The sequence below is a fragment of the Aethalodelphis obliquidens genome, unplaced genomic scaffold (genome assembly GCF_003676395.1).
Source record: "Aethalodelphis obliquidens isolate GAN/ISIS:26980383/991018 unplaced genomic scaffold, ASM367639v1 scaffold44, whole genome shotgun sequence".
In the NCBI taxonomy this organism is placed as follows: Eukaryota; Metazoa; Chordata; class Mammalia; order Artiodactyla; family Delphinidae; genus Aethalodelphis; species Aethalodelphis obliquidens.
The window spans coordinates 8,073,544-8,091,147 of record NW_020837988.1 but is presented as its reverse complement, the minus strand read 5'-3'; the positions used below and the strand labels follow the sequence as shown (position 1 = coordinate 8,091,147).

General features: G+C 42.1%; 1 protein-coding gene across 2 annotated transcripts in view; it reads right to left on the bottom strand.

Moving 5' to 3' along the window:
- Positions 1-353: 353 nt before the first annotated feature.
- Positions 354-17,604, bottom strand: part of MFSD11 (major facilitator superfamily domain containing 11) — a 24,280-nt gene continuing 7,029 nt past the window's right edge. For both annotated transcript variants that reach the window (XM_027080800.1, XM_027080798.1), the window contains 6 exons: positions 14,645-14,685; positions 9,269-9,334; positions 7,651-7,776; positions 2,721-2,895; positions 1,869-2,004; positions 354-995 (listed from right to left, as the gene is read on the bottom strand). In XM_027080800.1, coding sequence (XP_026936601.1) covers positions 831-995; positions 1,869-2,004; positions 2,721-2,895; positions 7,651-7,776; positions 9,269-9,334; positions 14,645-14,685 — 709 coding nt within the window. In that variant the 3' untranslated portion in view covers positions 354-830. The remainder of the gene's footprint in view (positions 996-1,868; positions 2,005-2,720; positions 2,896-7,650; positions 7,777-9,268; positions 9,335-14,644; positions 14,686-17,604) is intronic.

The window sequence follows — 17,604 nt, the reverse complement described above, 5'->3', positions numbered from 1 at the left end:
CCCCAGATAGTTACACATTCCATTCCCAGACACACTTATGGAATGGTGTCTGCTGTAAAAAGATATATAAGTGACGGCAGCCTGCCACCATAGCTTAGACCTCACTACATGTTTTGGGGTTTTTTTTTTTAATGCGTTGCATCCTCCAGGAAAATTACTAGCAAAATCCTCCCCCAGTAAATGTGTTTTTGTTCATCTACAAATGTTAGATTCCTGTTTTTAAAACTTAAGACAATTTTTACCCCATTTCATAATACTTGATTAGCGCCCCCCCTTGCTATGAACTACAAGGTAAGAAAACTTTATCAAACAAAAACATTTAAAGAGAAAGAATGTGCAAATCTTTTCAAAGATTCCATTTCAGCATCACATGATTTATTTAAATGTCATTCCCAGACACGTGTGGGGTGGCATATGCTCCCTTTTATTACATAGTAACACATACGCCATACCCAGCAGGAGTCTTTATATGACATATGGCCTAGTAGTTTCAATCAAAGCACGATCGTTCAAAGAGAACAGGGGGAGAAGAAAACACCTACACGTTTATAACATGATCAAAAGGAATGCGAGACAGATGAACTGAAAAAACAACATCTTTGAACAATCATAATCGACAGTACAAGTCTCCCTTATTCCACTAGTTTTAAACAACTAACATCTGTAAACTTGAATACCAACTCTGGCAGATTTAGCAGTCTTAAATCTCTGATTTTCCATCCTAAACATCCTCCAATGTACTGTGAAGATGAGAGCGGGCCTCCTCCACCGAGCCCTACGGCCCAGCCGAGCTGTCTGAAGAGGCAGCCTCCTCTCGTGCGCACCCTTCATCAAATACTTCGGTAGTCAGAGCCCCGGGCTACAATGGCAGCAGCTTCCCACTCCACAGTGAAGAAGGAAACAGTTCCAAAAAACCCAAACATCACCATGACCAGGAGTTGCCAATGAAGGAGAAGGTAGTTACTGTAGAAAAATGCCACGGCTGCGCAAATGGACTAAAAATAAACAAGACAAAACAGATCACAAAATGCACACAGGTGACCCAGCCGCTCCACAAAGAGCCCCACCGCTCTCTGACCCAAGGCTTCCTGTGCCTTGCACGGCTCCCTGCTCTTTCTGCATCTACACGGCACTTCCTTGGTCACTAGCTCACAAACATGCACCACAAACTCCTGCTGAGAGCTGGGAACAATCAAGTAAGCTACTGTTTAAAATGGTATTTTGTAAAAAACAGGAGTTATAAAATAATGTGCATGAACAGTGTGAAACACTCCTGTTACATGTGTGTACTATGAGTTCTGGTATCTAAGGAAGTCTGAGCCACAGAGAGACCAGAACATAAAATCTCTTATACAAGTGATGCGGCAAAAAAGATCACACTACTCATTGCTTCCTAACTCTAATCACAAATGCTTTTTTTTTTTTTTTGCGGTACGCGGGCCTCTCACTATTGTGGCCTCTCCCGTTGCGGAGCACAGGCTCCGGACGCGCAGGCTCAGCAGCTATGGCCCACGGGCCCAGCCGCTCCGCGGCATGTGGGATCCTCCCGGACCGGGGCACAAACCCACGTCCCCTGCATCGGCAGGCGGACTCTCAACCACTGCGCCACCAGGGAAGCCCTATTATTTATTTTATTTTTTATTTTTGGCCGCGCCATGCAGCATGTGGGACCTTAGTTCCTTGACCAGGGATCAAACCTGCGCCCCCTGCAGTGGAAGTGCAGAGTCTTAACCACTGGACCTCCAGGGAAGTCCCATAAATCCTTTTAAAGGTTGTCCTTGACTTTCATTTAAGAAATATTAAGAAAACAAAGTTTGCTAAAAAAAAAAACAGACCCTGCTTTAAACACAATCTGAAGAAGAGGTTACCTGCACAAATTTAAAGACTGCAAAAGCCGGTGCACTGTCTTCAGAATAGAGAAAACCTAGAATACTAAGCAGCTGGGTGTTGAAGCAGCTGTCTCCAAGCCCCAACAGGAAGCTGCAGAAGATGGCAACTTCTTTGCTGAATAAAACAAAATTAATTTAGAGTGAGCATTAACAATATTTGTTAGAGTTGATTAAAATGTAGAAACAACTCACCCACAAAAGCATTTTACTTTCAAGTTTTAAACAGTATGAAACAAGTATGAATAAATACTGGAATTTACAAAGTCAGAATTTATGCTCAAACGCACTCACCTTCGCAGTCTAGCAAACTCTGGTCTACTAACTATTGGGGAAGCAAACACTGTGTTTGGGGCAGAGCTGCTCTTGGACTGTGGATCTAGACATAAACACTCACATCTACAATGACTCTGAGAGTTGAGTGCAAAAAAATGACACCCTCAAAGCTCCTGTGGACACTGTGAGAGAACAGGGTGGCCGGCTCAGCTGTTCAACCCCTCGCTCCTCATTGCTCTTCCTCGGGGCCCAAATTTCTAGACATTTCACTGGTTGAAAGGCAGAGATATAAAGTTCAAATCAGATACTTATGTGCTCCTTCACAGGTCAAGAAAAAGATTTAGTGGGGAGAAAGGTTAAAACCAGCAATTAGAAAAATACCTTGGGATTCTCTATGGATTCCTATCTAAACTCATTCTGGCTTCATTAACACTTGACAGATGACCTTTTAAAGATAACAGACTTGCAGAAAAGGATTAACTGCTCCATTCTAAATTCCTAGCCATCCTCTACCTCCCACTCTTCCTTAAATTACTAGAAAAAGGAGAGTCACTGTACCTGGGTTTGATGTAAGCACTGCTATCAGTTCCTTCAACAGGAGCAATAGGGGCATCCCCCGGCATGTTGAGAAATATTAAATAAAAAGCTATAAAATGCACCAGGATGCCCAACAGCACAACTGGATTCCTACCAAAACGATTATTCTTGCTCAGCAGGCCAAAGAGGCTTCCACCTATAAAATGAATGAAGTAGAGAACAGAAAAACCCAAGGCCAAGTTACTATATCAAAATCTTAGTTCTTTGAAAAAATAAATTAAACGGACAAAACAATAGCTAATTTAATCAAAAAAGAGAGAAAGAAAGAAGGCACAAATATAGAAAGTAAGAAATAACTGTTGAAACAGAGTTATTAACAGAGCCCCGGGCTACAATGGCAGCAGCTTCCCACTCCACAGTGAAGAAGGAAACAGTTCCAAAAAACCCAAACATCACCATGACCAGGAGTTGCCAATGAAGAAGAAGGTAGTTACTGTAGAAAAATGCCACGGCTGCGCAAATGGACTAAAAATAAACAAGACAAAACAGATCACAAAATGCACACAGGTGACCCACTCCCCCACATGCCAAAAAAAGTACCAGAAATATGACACAATGGTTTTGAAGACGCGACAAAGGGCAGTGATCTTTGAGAGTCAGGAAACAAATGAGGTGAGGCCCACACCTGCCCCAGCTGACTGAGAGGCTGTGGGCTGCAGGGAGGGAGAGGGAGGAGAGGAGGGAAGGCAGGTGGAGGCCCGCAGCCTCTCTGAGTTGAGGAGACAGACCTGAGAGTCTGGGGAGATAAGGTGCCTGAGTCCCCAAGACAGAGTATAAGAAAGGACAGCTGATCAGCACAGGATGTGAGTAAATGAGCAGAGGCCTGGAAAGAAACTTCCAAGAGGATTAGAGGTGTTAGTGCCCTGCCCTGGGCAGGGAAGAGTGCCTGGCCCCACCAGCCAGACTGGAAATCTTATTATTCACGGGCACTGGGTGTACACAGAAGCGTCTTCCATCAGGGGTGAGGGATAATTAGCCCTAGTCTGAGCAGTGCTCTGATCCCGTCCAACAAATTTTAAAAGCAAGACCTAAAAAAAATCACACTGTTTCCAAGTAAATGAACCACATCCAAGAACAAAGCTCAAGAACGTTAACAGGAATATAAAGAACATCCTGCACCCAACAAGGTACGGTTCACAATGGCTCGTATCCACAACACTACCAGGCATGCAAAGAGACAGGAAGACAGGACCCATCGTAAGCAGACAAATCAGTCAAACACAGAGTTAGCACATGGCCCAGCAATTCTAGTGCTGGGTTTACATGCAAGAGAAATGAAAACGTAAGCTCACACAAAAAGTATACACCAATGTTCACAGCAGCGTTATTCATAATGGCCAAAAAGCGAAAACAGGGCTTCCCTGGTGGCGCAGTGGTTGAGAGTCTGCCTGCCGATGCAGGGGACGCGGGTTCGTGCCCCGGTCCGGGAAGATCCCACATGCCGCGGAGCGACTGGGCCTGTGAGCCATGGCTGCTGAGCCTGCGCGTCCGGAGCCTGTGCTCCGCAACGGGAGAGGCCACAACAGTGAGAGGCCTGCGTACCGCAAAAAAAAAAAAAAAAAAAAAACAAAAACAACCCAGATGTCTGTGACATGATAAATGGATAAATAAAATGTAGTAGATCCATACAACTAAATATTATTTGATAATAAAAAGGAATGAAGTAAAAAATAAATAAAGAAAAAGAAATGAAGTACTGATACATGCTACACCATGGGAAAATCTTGAAAACATTGTGCTAAGTGAAAGAAGCCAGACACAAGAGATTATATATATTGTATGATTCCATTTACACAAGATATCCAGAATAAACAAATCTATAGAGAAAGTAGATTAGCAGTTTCCTGGAGAAGGGTGATGACAATGTTCTATAATTAGATTACAGTGATGGCGGTACAACCCTGTGAATATACTAAAAAACACATCTGTATACTTTAAACGGGTGAACTACACGTCATGTGAATTATGTCTCGATAAAGTTGTAAAGGATAAAACAACACTACCCCAGAGCTGTTGCAGATGTTAGAATGAGCAAAGACATTAAAACAAGTTCTGTAACTGTATTAACATGTTTACACACACACACACACACACACACACACACACACACACGTGCCAGGTGTTGGCAATAAATTAGGGGAGGGGTACCGGTGCCCTGCTAGGAACCGGGCCCCACAGCAGGAGGGGAGCAGCAGGCCAGCCGCTTCTTCCATATTTACAGCCGCTCCCCATAGCTCGCATTACTGCCTGAGCTCCGCCTCTTGTCAGGTCAGCAGCAGCATTAGATTCTCATAGGAGCATGAGCCCTACTGTGAACTGTGCATTCGAGGGATCTGGGTTGCATGCTCCTTTTGAGAATCTAATGCCTGATGATCTGAGGGGGAGCTGAGGCGGTGATGCTAGCGCTGGGGAGTGGCTGCAAATACAGGTTATCATTAGCAGAGAGGTTTGTCTGCACAGAGACCATAATAAACCAGTTGCTTGAAGACTCATATCAAAACCCTATCAGTGGGGCTTCCCTGGTGGCACAGTGGTTAAGAATCCACCTACCAATGCAGGGGACACGGGTTCGAGCCCTGGTCTGGGAAGATCCCACATGCCGCGGAGCAAGTAGGCCCGTGAGCCACAACTACTGAGCCTGCACGTCTGGAGCTTGTGCTCCGCAACAACAGAGGCCGCGACAGTGAGAGGCCCGCGCACCGCGATGAAGAGTGGCCCCCACTCGCCGCAACTAGAGAAAGCCCATGCACAGAAACGAAGACCCAACACAGCCAAAAATAAATAAATAAATAAATAATGAGTTAGGATTTGAACAAGACACCTGGCCAAAAAAGATATACAGATAGTAAAAATCATACAAAAATATCATATACTATTAGGGAATTACAAATTAAAATCATACCACAGCACACCTATTAGGATTGCTAAACTCCAAAAATATGACAATATCAATTGCTAAAAAAAAAAAAAACCCTATCAGTGAGTGCCACGTGACAATTAAGCTGCATCTTATGGAGTAGACTGGACATAAGCAACACATGTCAGGTGCCACTGTCTCCCATCACCCCCAACGGGACCATCGAGTTGCAGGAAAACAAGCTCAGGGCTCCCATTGATTCTGCATTATGGTGAGTTGTATAATTATTTCATTATATATTACAATGTAATAATAATGGAAATAAAGTGCACAGTAAATGTAATGTGCTTGAGTTATCCCGAAACCATGCCCCCCGCCCCCATCCATGGAAAAACTGTCTTCCATGAAACTGTTCTTGGTGCCAAAAAGGTTGGGGACTGCTGAATTAGGGAACAAAAATACACCCAAGTCTGCTTTCTCCATAGTGCTTATCACTGTCTGACATTCTAAGTTTCCAATGTTTTTTATTGTCTGTGTTCTTCCCCAAGAATATAAGCTCCATGTTTTGTTCATACAATGGATTCCCAACAAATACGTGCCGAATTGGTAAGTTCCTCATATGTGACACAACACCCAATATACTGCAAGTACTGAACGGATCATTGCTGAATAAGGAATACCTGGTGGTATAATAAAAAGAGATTTGGTCTTTGCCTTGTCCTCTCCTCCTCTCCACTTTCCAGCATGGAGCTCTTAAAACCCTAGGAATTTCTCAGTGAAAGGAATGTCTCTAGTTATCTTAACTAATCCCTTCCAATGACACCAGAGTTTATGATGATGAGGTGATCCTTGAGGGGGTATGGAGGTGGCCCTAGATAGTCAGGATGGGGGCTGGTTGTCAGAAGGACCCAGCCTTGATTAGAGGGTTGGAACTTTCAGCCCCACCCCCCAATCTCAGGGGAGGGGAGAGGGGGTAGAAGCTGAGTCTAATCACCAATGGTGGATGATTTAATCAACCATGTGACATAATGAGATCTCCCTAAATCCCTACAAAACAGGTTTGGGAAAGCTTCCTGGTGATGACTGCATCCACATGACGGGAGGGTACCACACCCAGCCTCCATCGGGACAGAGCTTCCTACACTAGGGGCCCTTCTGGACTTTGCCCTATGTACCTCTTCATCCGGCTGTTCGTTTGCATCCTTTATAATAAACTTTAACAGTAAGTATAGCATTTTCCAGGGGTGTGGTGGGAACCCTTGAATGTGTAGCCAAGCTGGACAGAAGGGAAGATAGCCTGGGACCCAGGACTTAATGACTGATGTCTCAAGTGAGGCTGGTCTTGCAGGACTACACCCTTGAACCTGTGGAGTCCGATGCTAACTCTAGGAGTGTCAGAATTGAACTGTATTGTCGCACATCCAACTGGTGTCAGAGATTCAGAGAATAAGAAATTCAGGAATTCTAAAGATGCAGATGTAGAGAATGGACTTGAGGACATGGGGAGTGGGAAGGGTAAGCTGGGACAAAGTGAGAGAGTGGCATGGACATATATACACTACCAAATGTAAAACAGATAGCTAGTGGGAAGCAGCCGCATAGCACAGGGAGATCAGCTCAGTGCTTTGTGACCACCTAGAGGGGTGGGATAGGGAGGGTGGGAGAGAGACACAAGAGGGAGGAGATATGGGGATATATGTATAGCTGATTCACTCTGCTATAAAGCAGAAACTAACACACTAAAAAATAAAAAATAAATTTAAAAAAATTCAGGAATTCTAATACACCTTCCCTAAGTATTTTAAGAGGAAAAGCTGGGAGAGACCATGTTTTCTTACTTATGGTTTTGTCTTGAATTATTTGGCAAATGTTTTGTAATTTAGTTTTAGAACAGTGATAACAACAAAAAAAAACAAAGACATACCCATTTGTATAAAAGCAAGGAAACAGAAATTCAAGGATAGAGAGGTGAAGTACATTTAAAATTTCTGTAACAAACTGATTTAGTGCAAAAACTTTTTTCCTTAAACCAACCTAAAATTTCTCCAATGCCAATGAAAATGCCAGAAAGTCCAATGAGGCTTTTCTCTTCTGTTCCAAATTTATTTATAGCGCCGATACAGGTTCCATATACACCAGAGAAGAAAGTCAATTCCAGACCTTCAGAAAAAAATGAGATTTAAATTACAGTTGTCCCTAGGTATAAAACTCCATAGATACTCAAGTCCCATAGTCAGCCCTCCATATCCAAGACTCTGCAGCCTCAGATTCAACCAACCATGGATTGGGAAGCACTGGATTTAGTATTGAAAAAAATGCACAGTCTCCCTTTCCTGGTTTTTCTTCGTGACTAGTAGTATTTGAGCTATACATGCATAAAACAAAATGCACACAGGCTGAAATGCTACTCCCCAAGCACAGCATAATTTTACGTGACCTAACTGATGACATGGAACTAGCCACAAGACGGCAGCTGTCACACATTTCAGATAAAAGCATACAACTCAAATAAGCGAAGACACCCTTATGTTAAAAATGGTCACTCTGTGCGCAGACAGGGGATGAACAGAGAACATAATTAACATAAACTTGTAACAGTGAAACTAAAGTGCTCATTATCCTTATTAATAGCTTCCCAAGGGAACAGGGATATACATTTGTAAGACCAATACCTACTATCCACTTTTGCTTAAAGTCAAAAGTTTTAATTAAACACACTGTCCTAGGAAAAGAAATTCCAAAAATTCGGGTAGAAAATTAGAGCAAATGAGTAGAAAACCTGATTCCTTAACGCTACAAAACCTTAACTGAATTCTGAGGATGTTTAATATTTATTCTGTTTGACCTAAAAATAAGACGTTTATACCGATGAGGCACATACAGTTGAACCTTGGACAACACGGGTTTGAACTGTGTGGGTCCATATAGACTACAGGATCCACAGCTAGTTCAATCAGCAGATAAGGAAGCACGGACACAAAGGGTGGACTAAAGTTATATGAAGATTTTAACTGCGGGGGAGGTCAGCACCCCTAATCCATCCCTTCACTGTTCAAGGGTCAACTGTAACAGCAAAAGTAATAATTGACACATTAGAGCAATTTTTACAAGGAAACTGATTTCCTTAAGATCTAAGAGTATTCCACCTATTATCACATCACATTATCACTGTAAGCCACAAAACTCATTCCATTTCATTAAAAATTATCTTAATTCACGCCAAGTTACACAGATTTACTCATGATTATTTTCTGTAGTGTTCTATTTTGCCCTAAAATCACTGGTTAGGATGAACCAGGCCTCCCAGTTTTCAAACTCTTGTGTAGAATCATCCCACACTGAATTTGGGCTGGCCCTATGATTTGCTTTCACCAGTGTGGGAGGGGGTCACATAGCTGGCTGAGACACAAGGAGAAATCTGAGACCCAGCTAGCATCAGACCCGTTCAGACATGCAAATGAAACTTCCTTGGAAGTTTTAGCCTCAGCCACCCTTTAACAGCAGCCACAAGAGACCCCGAGACCATCAGAAAAACCATTTAGCTGAGACCAGTCAATGCACAGAACTGTGAGAAAGTAACACAGTTGCTGTTTTCAACCCTTACTGTAATTATGCAGCCACAGAAAACCAAAACCATAATTAATCCTATTACCTGTATAAGCAGTTGTAATGCTAAGAAGGAGCATCTCCTTGGTGACACATAACTTAAGAGACTTTTCTATAAAAAAGGAAAAAAAAAATTTAGGAGTACTTAGCTACATTTTAATCAATCAAACAAAACTTATAAAACATTCATTCAACCAAAACACCTCTTGTCAATAATGCCAATAAACAAATACATTGGGACAGAGGTTAATGATTCAGATTCAAATGGTTAAGGTATGAACTAAATCTGCCCTATAAAAAAAATGTTGATTTCAACTGTGTAAATATAGTCTAGAGTTGTGCTTTCTCTAACACATTCTCCAGCTCTCATGAAAACAAACAAAACATGAAACAGAGAAAAGAAATAGAACCAAACAAAACAACAGAATATTCCAACAGACTTGATTAAAGGCTAGGCTATTAAGAGAGTCAGCAGTTGGCAAAGTGCTGACTTCCCTAAGGAACTGTCACAGGGCAGCTTTAACACTGGACTCTAGGTCAGAATCAGCAGCGGAGCTCTTTGACCACCAGAAGCTGGGATGCCGCTTCCTGAGATTCTCTCTCTGGATCTGAGGACTGAAACTTCAGTTCTATTTGTTTCTGATCCCCTTAATGTTTATTTTTATGTTGTTCAACTTAGTTGAAATCTGCAATGGAAAATGCATTTCTAAAAACTGCACATTTTAACTTTTTTGAACCTGCTCACATTTCATAATTTAAGGCCACTTATCTAGGATCCTACTAATAGCAGATCCAGATTTTTTTAAAAGGTGGCGGGGGAAAACAAAACCAAAATCCACCCCAAATCAGAACCAGCCTGGAAATAAATGAAAGCTCTCCAGTCTCACAGAGACATTATTTGGTGCGGCCAGCTCTGCAGCAGGAGCGCTCAGGCCTGGAGGCGGTGGTGTGGCCCCTACAGCTCATCCTTGGCCTGAGGATCCAGATTTTAGTTCCTATTCAACGGACGACTAGGAAACGCACATAAATCACACACACTCTGTCCTGAATTTCTCCATATACAAAAGAAGGTAGTTTTTTTTTCTTCTTCAATTTCACGAAAATAAAGTGAACTAAACGCAATATTTTCACCAATCATTTTCACATACTTCCAGAAAAAAAATACATGATCAACAAAGTTTAAAACAATATATTTTTTTTTTTTTTTTTTTTTTTGCGGTACGCAGCCCTCTCACTGTTGTGGCCTCTCCCGTTGCGGAGCACAGGCTCCGGACGCACAGGCTCAGCGGCCATGGCTCACGGGCCCAGCCGCCCTGCAGTATGTGGGATCTTCCCAGACCGGGGCATGAACCCATGTCCCCTGCATTGGCAGGTGGACTCTCAACCACTGCGCCACCAGGGAAGCCCAAAACAATATTTTTAATTAAAAACATTACATTAGCAAAGCATATCTGCTTTTGACTAATCAGAAAATTTAGGTAACAAAAAGAAATTTTAAAATATAATCTAGTATGATCCTATAATGGTGAACTCACGTCATTATACATTTGTCCAAACCCATAAAATGTACAACACCAAGAGTGAACCCTAATGTATGTAATCTATGGACTCTAGGTGATAATGATGTGTCACTGTAGGTCCACTGATTGTAATAAATGTACCACTATGGTGAGGGACTATGATAATGGGGAAGGTTATGTGCGGGTGAGGGCAGGGCATATATGGGAAATCTCTGTATCTTCTTCTCAATTTTGCTGTGAACCTAAAACTTCTCTAAAAAATTGTTTATCAAAAAAAAAAAAACCAATATAATCTATTTGCAGAAACCAACAAACTGATCCTAAAATTCATATGCAAATTCAAGGGACCAATAATAGCCAAAACAATCCTGAAAAAGAACAAAGCTGAAAATTCATGCTTTCCAATTTCAGAATTTACAATAATCAACACAGCATTGTACTGGCATAAGGACAGACATATATCTAGAAATAAACTCTTACATTCACAGTCAATTGATTTTCAACAAGGGTGCCAACACAATTCAATGGGAGAAAGAATAGTCTTTCCAGCAAATGGTGCTAGGACAACTGATCTCCACGTGCAAAAGAATGAAGCTGGACTCCTACATCCCAACATCCATAAAAATTAACTCAAAATGGGGCTTCCCTGGTGGCGCAGTGGTTGAGAGGCCGCCTGCCGATGCAGGGGACACGGGTTCGTGCCCCGGTCTGGGAAGATCCCACATGCCGCAGAGCGGCTGGGCCCGTGAGCCATGGCCGCTGAGCCTGCGCGTCCGGAGCCTGTGCTCCGCAACGGGAGAGGCCACAACAGTGAGAGGCCCGCGTACCGCAAAAACAAACAAAAAATTAACTCAAAATGGATCACAGACCAAAATGTAAAAGCTAAAACTATAAAAGTCTTAGAAAAAAATACAGGAGTAAATCTTTGTGACCTGGAGTTAGGCAAAGCCTTCTAGGATACCAAAAGCACACACAACAAAAGATAAAATAGCTAAATCAGACTTCATCAAGAATTTAAAACTTCTGTGATTCGAAAGATACCATCAAGAAAATGAAAAATCAACCCAGAGTCGGGGAACTAAGATCCTATGAGCAGCATGGCGTGGCCAAAATAATTTTTTTTTTTTTAACTTAATTTTGGCCACACGCACAGGGGCTGAACCTGGGCCATGGCAGTGAAAGCACCAAATCCTAACCACTAGACCACCAGGGAACTCCCTGAATAGGTTATTGATTGTGGTGACAGTTGCGCAACTCTGTGAATATACTAAACACCACTGAATTATACACTTTCAATGGGTGAACTGTATACTACTATGAACCACATCTCAATAAAGTTATTCTATTAAGGAAAATAATCTAACACCTTAATGGGTCTCTTCCCAGACTTTCTCTATGCTTTTTTTTATTAAAAAGAAATTCCACTATTTATACTATTTTATAATTTATTTTCACATAACAAACATTTTCTAATATTCGTAGTGATCATCTTAATGGCTACAGTAATCTGTTGGATAGATGGCTTGTAGTTGAATATTTAAATTATTTCCATTTCTCACTAATATAAACAGTAGTTAAATCTTGGCCAAAATTCTTAATTATTTCCTGAGGATAATCCTATTAGTGGAATTGCTAGGGTAAAGGTATAAACATTTTTAAGGCTTTTGATACTTACTGACAAATCACAGAAAGTAATACAAGTGTATATTTTTAGCGTTGTGGTCTTACGCATGTACCTATGCCCCATATACTGAGAATTATTTTTTATCTTTTGAAATTTGATAGAAAACTTAATTTGCATTTCTTATACTTAGCTTATAATAATTCTCCTTTGTTTATAAAATAAATATTTTCTACTGGAGTGTTTATGCTTTTCTTATTGGTTCATAACTATCATATACTGTAAATATTTTCCCTGCCATTTTAACTCATTAGATTTTGAGAGACTGAAATTTTATATTTTAGGTAACCAAAGAGCATTCTTTTTTTTAAATTTAATATTATTTTTAAATTTTATTTATTTACTAATTTATTTCTCTTTGGCTGCACTGGGTCTTCGTTGCTGTTCGCGGGCTTTCTCTAGTTGCGGCGAGCGAGGTCTACTCTTCGTTGTGGTGCGCAGGCTTCTCATTGCGGTGGCTTCTCTTGTTGCAGAGCACGGGCTCTAGGCGTGCAAGCTTCAATAGTTGTGGCTCACGGGCTCTAGAGCACAGGCTCAGTAGTTGTGGCACATGGGCTTAGTTGCTCCCGTGGCATGTGGGATCTTCCCGGACCAGGGCTCGAACCCGTGTCCCCTGCATTCACAGGCGCATTCTTAACCACTGCGCCACCAGGGAAGTCCCCCAAAGAGCATTCTTTTCCCTGTTTGACAGACCTGCGTGAAGGGCTTTCCTCTACCAAATTAATTTCTTACGGTTACTATTATGGCCTCATTTTTACATTTAATCTACCTGGAATGTTAGTGTAAGACTCCATTTTTTCCCATGCAGTCAGCTGTCTGGCCTTGCTTTTCTAAGACTGCTTTACTGTATTCCGAATTCCATTGTGGGTCTAGACTTCAGTTCCACTGCTTTTTGTATTCCAATGTTTTCAAATGGATTCATAACAGGTTTTGATATTTATTAGGGAAAGTTCTTTTTAAAAATTATATTGGCTATTGACAGACGTTTATTCTTCCAGGTGAACTTTAGGAACTTTTCATCAGGACCAAAAAATAGATTTAAGAAAATTTTATTGCAATTTTCTAGAATCGCATTACACATATACATTCAACTGAGGAATGAAGCACCTTCTAGATAAGCGAGAACCCTTTCTGTACAATACCTACCACGGCACCAACTGAAGGAAAGTCACGATTAAATAATAAATGAACCACCGACTCACAGACAGAAAAGCTTGGACATTCTTTTTCCTTTCTCTCTTTGCCTTCGGCTTCCTTGCCGCCTCATAACGTCACACTGCTCCCTAGCTGCCAGGAATCGTCACCTAAATTTAAATGTTCTTGCCCTATAGCACCTCATATGTCTTGTCCTTTTTGGCCGCTGCCTTCTTTCTCTCCATTCAAACCTGACAGCCCAGTTTCTTATTACTACTGAACCCTATACCAAGTAACCAACCAGCTCCGTGATAAAAGGCATGAGGCCCTAACTGTGTTAGTGTCTCATTTCACAGAGGAGTTGAGGCAAAGTTTGTACAACTGCCTAGGAAGGACATCCTGAAACTGGTTAATATCAAGAGACATCCAGAGAGGGGTTCAGTAATAGAGCAGGGAGGCTGGACAAACCATCCCATAAGCCTGAAGGCCATCAGCCTCCCTCTGCCTGACTCCATGTTCACCAAAGAAGCCAACGTGGCTTTCTAGGCCTCTGATAACAAGAAAGGAATGCCCTGTTTGACCTTGGGTAAACGATTTCTCTAAGCCTCAGTTTTCTCTTCTATAAAATGGAGATAATAATACGTGTGTGTTATATGATACTCACAGAACTGTCGTGAGAACAAAACAACATAAAGCACATCGAGAGGTTTAGTCAGGAAGAACCCTCAACAGATGAGCGTGATTGGCCTTACACGCTATTGGGTCACCCAAGCTCCTGCGTGGCTCTGAGGAGTGACAAGCGATGCACGAAGAAATGGTCTGTGTCCTCACTTCCTCGGGTAAACTCCTAACCTCAGGCCCCCCTCACACACGTGCTCAGGTAGGGCACGGAATTACCCTTCATCCCTCACATCCCCCACGTTACAGAGATACTTACTGAGAAGACTAGCATATTTCAGAGCGGCATACCTGGAAGCATGAAAATACTGGGGTATCGTCAATCCAAAGTTACCAGGGAAAGGGGGAAAGGCAAATGCTGAAGTTGTTCCTGAACAGTTCCTGCATTTCAGACACAGAAAATACTTACTAAATGCATCTACTGCCTTTGTCATATTGTTCTGGGCAGACCTGAAAAGATAAAAAGAGAAAAGTTTTTCCCCTGAAAATGGAGAAAGAGAACAAGAATACTATCACATTTTCACTTAAATCTGTAAAAGCGCTGTCCTCTACGTGGTCTGGCAAACACTTTCAGTGGCCTCAACGCGCCCTGCTCCAGGGTGTCCCTTCATGACCCAGGTCCTTGCTTCAGAGAACGATGTGGTTAAAGTGCCACCGTGGAGCACGATTCCCTCCCATTAAATTTAGGGCACGGAGTCCTGCATGTCTTTTTCACAAATGATACTTCAGGCAGGACAGAAATCTCCTCCACGCTGTTTCCAAACTGTAAAAACAATTTGTCAGGGCTCAATCTTCCACCACTCCAACTATGTAAGAACTACTCGGTGGTTCTTCAGTGTTAGAACTCTTGAAAAGCATCGCCATCGTTGGCGGTAGGGGGTTGGGTGCGATGTCATCTATAGGTTAAAAACGTGGGCTTTGAGGCTGAGGCCTGCTTTGCTACTTATTAGTTGTGTGGTTTTAGACAAATGACTTCATTTCTCTAACTTTCATTTCCTCATTTATAAAACAGGGACACTATCACTTACCTGTGAGAATTAATTGAGATAAAGTAACTTAAGTGTAATTATTTACAAGGTTAGGGTAAGAAAGTTTTTAAGAAATTACATTTCTTACCCTACCAGCCAAGTCTACTCCTCTTAGATCTTTAAAGGATATCATTTACAAACAAACAAACCGGAAATAACAAGAACAGCAAAAAAAAAACCTAAAGGAGATCTGGTTGACTTAAATAAATAAATTACTAACACAAAAATGGTAGTATCTTCTAACCAACAGGAAAACTTTTTTCCCCACCATAAAAACTCATGCCTTCCCTGGAAGCAAATACTATGTGAATGCCATTTAATGACAGTTCCCTCATCTAGTACTTGGACAGGATCAGGTGTGGATTATACTATTTCACACTCAAGGCCCCAAATAAGTAGAAACTGATTTGTACTCTATCGACTATTAAAATATAATCAACTCAGCTACTATCAGCTGCAAATCATTCAAAGTGGATTCCACAAAGTGGAATCCTTTAAAATCAGATCCTACTTATTTCCTCAGCGGCTTCTAATCACACCAAGAAGAAAATCCAAACTCCTGCTGTATCCTTATGTAATCAACTCTCTGTCTGCTGCACTACTCTCACAGTGCACTCCTACTTGCACTGTGAGAGGCCTAGGCGCCTCTGGCATTCCTGGTGCCCACCACACCCCTTTCCACCCCTGGCATCTGCTGCAATGGCCATCAGTAGATCTTCACACCTTTTCACCTCCCAGCTCTCCACCACCTCCCCCTTTCTCACTGCCTTCTAACACTTACTCTGCTATTTTCTTACGGGGTATCGTCTACCAGCCCCTCTACAATTAAGTTACATAAAAACAGGGAATTCTCTGTCTTGTTCATTACTCCTTCCCTCCCCTTTAGAAGATGGCTGGCACATGGTGCTATTTACAGAATAAAGACACAAGTTTCAAGTTCGGAAGACAATTCAGAAACAGAGAATGCTAAAAAAGGCTAAGTGGTACCCCTCAGCATAGCACCTTATGACAGTTACATGATCCCTTGTCTATCAGAAAAGTTCCTTGAAAACAGGGACAGGTTGTATTTGTCTTCACAGTACCAACACCTAACATTTGCTGAATGAATGGGTGTTTAATTTTTGTTGAATCTGTGGCATTCATCTTCACAGACCCCTTCTCCAATATCCATTGGTTTGTGCTTAAAAAAACACATATGTGGTATATATACACATAAATGTTTGTATACTTATATAAACATGTATTTTTTGCTCTGAACAGCGCAAATTTTGAATGCTTAATGATCCTATGACTGGAGAATTTTATGCCCTTTTTGGGCTTTAAAAAGGCAGCACAGAAAGTTCGATGCAAAATTTTTAACAATAGGTAAAATGCTTATAAGGCAAGCTTCATAATTTTATCAATTCACAAAGCAGAACAAGAGTGGCGAAGATTTCTCATTCCCCTTTCTTCAAATCTAGATGATAACCTGCAGAGAAATCATCTGTGATGTTTCAAACAGTTTTAGTTATAATTGAAATAGGTCCTTGCTTCCGGTGGCAGGGTCTGGGGAAGGGGAGGAAGGAGCCATGTCTTGCCTCAAACGTGGCAAGAAGCAGCCCCTGAAGCAGCCCAAGGACCAGGACAAGGAGATGGATGAGGAAGATAAGACATTTAAGCAGAAACAGAGAGAGGAGGCCTCAGAGAAGGGCCCCTGGCCAGAGGTGGAATTAAGAAATATGGCCCAAAGTAAGCTGTTCTTTGTGCCTGAGGCAATGATGGTCCTTAATTCCATTCCTCTTTAACCATCTCGATTTCCCAGTCATAACATCTGTTGCCACCTACAGCTAGAATGAAGTGTTGTTTGGGAGCCTATTGTACATTTAAAAATAAACTTTTGTTGGGACTTCCCTGGCAGTCCAGTGGTTAAGCCTCCATGCTTCCACAGCACGGGGCGCGGGTTCCATCCCTGGTCGGGGAACTAAGATCCTGTGTGCCGTGCAGCTCGGCCAAAACAAAACAACAACAAAAAGTTTTGTTAAAAAAAAAAGAAATAAAAGAAAAGAAATATGCTCAAGGTAATTCACAATTTTTAGAAAAACAGGACTGTGTAATTGTTTCCCAGTAGGGACTACATCGGGGAAAACTACCTGCACAGGTTACTGCAAAATCCAGAGCATGGGGCTTCCCTGGTGGCGCAGTGGTTGAGAGTCCGCCTGCCGATGCAGGGGACACGGGATCGTGCCCCAGTCCGGGAAGATCCCACATTCCGCAGAGCGGCTGGGCCCGGGACCCATGGCCGCTGAGCCTGCGCATCCGGAGCCTGTGCTCCGCAACGGGAGAGGCCACAACAGTGAGAGGC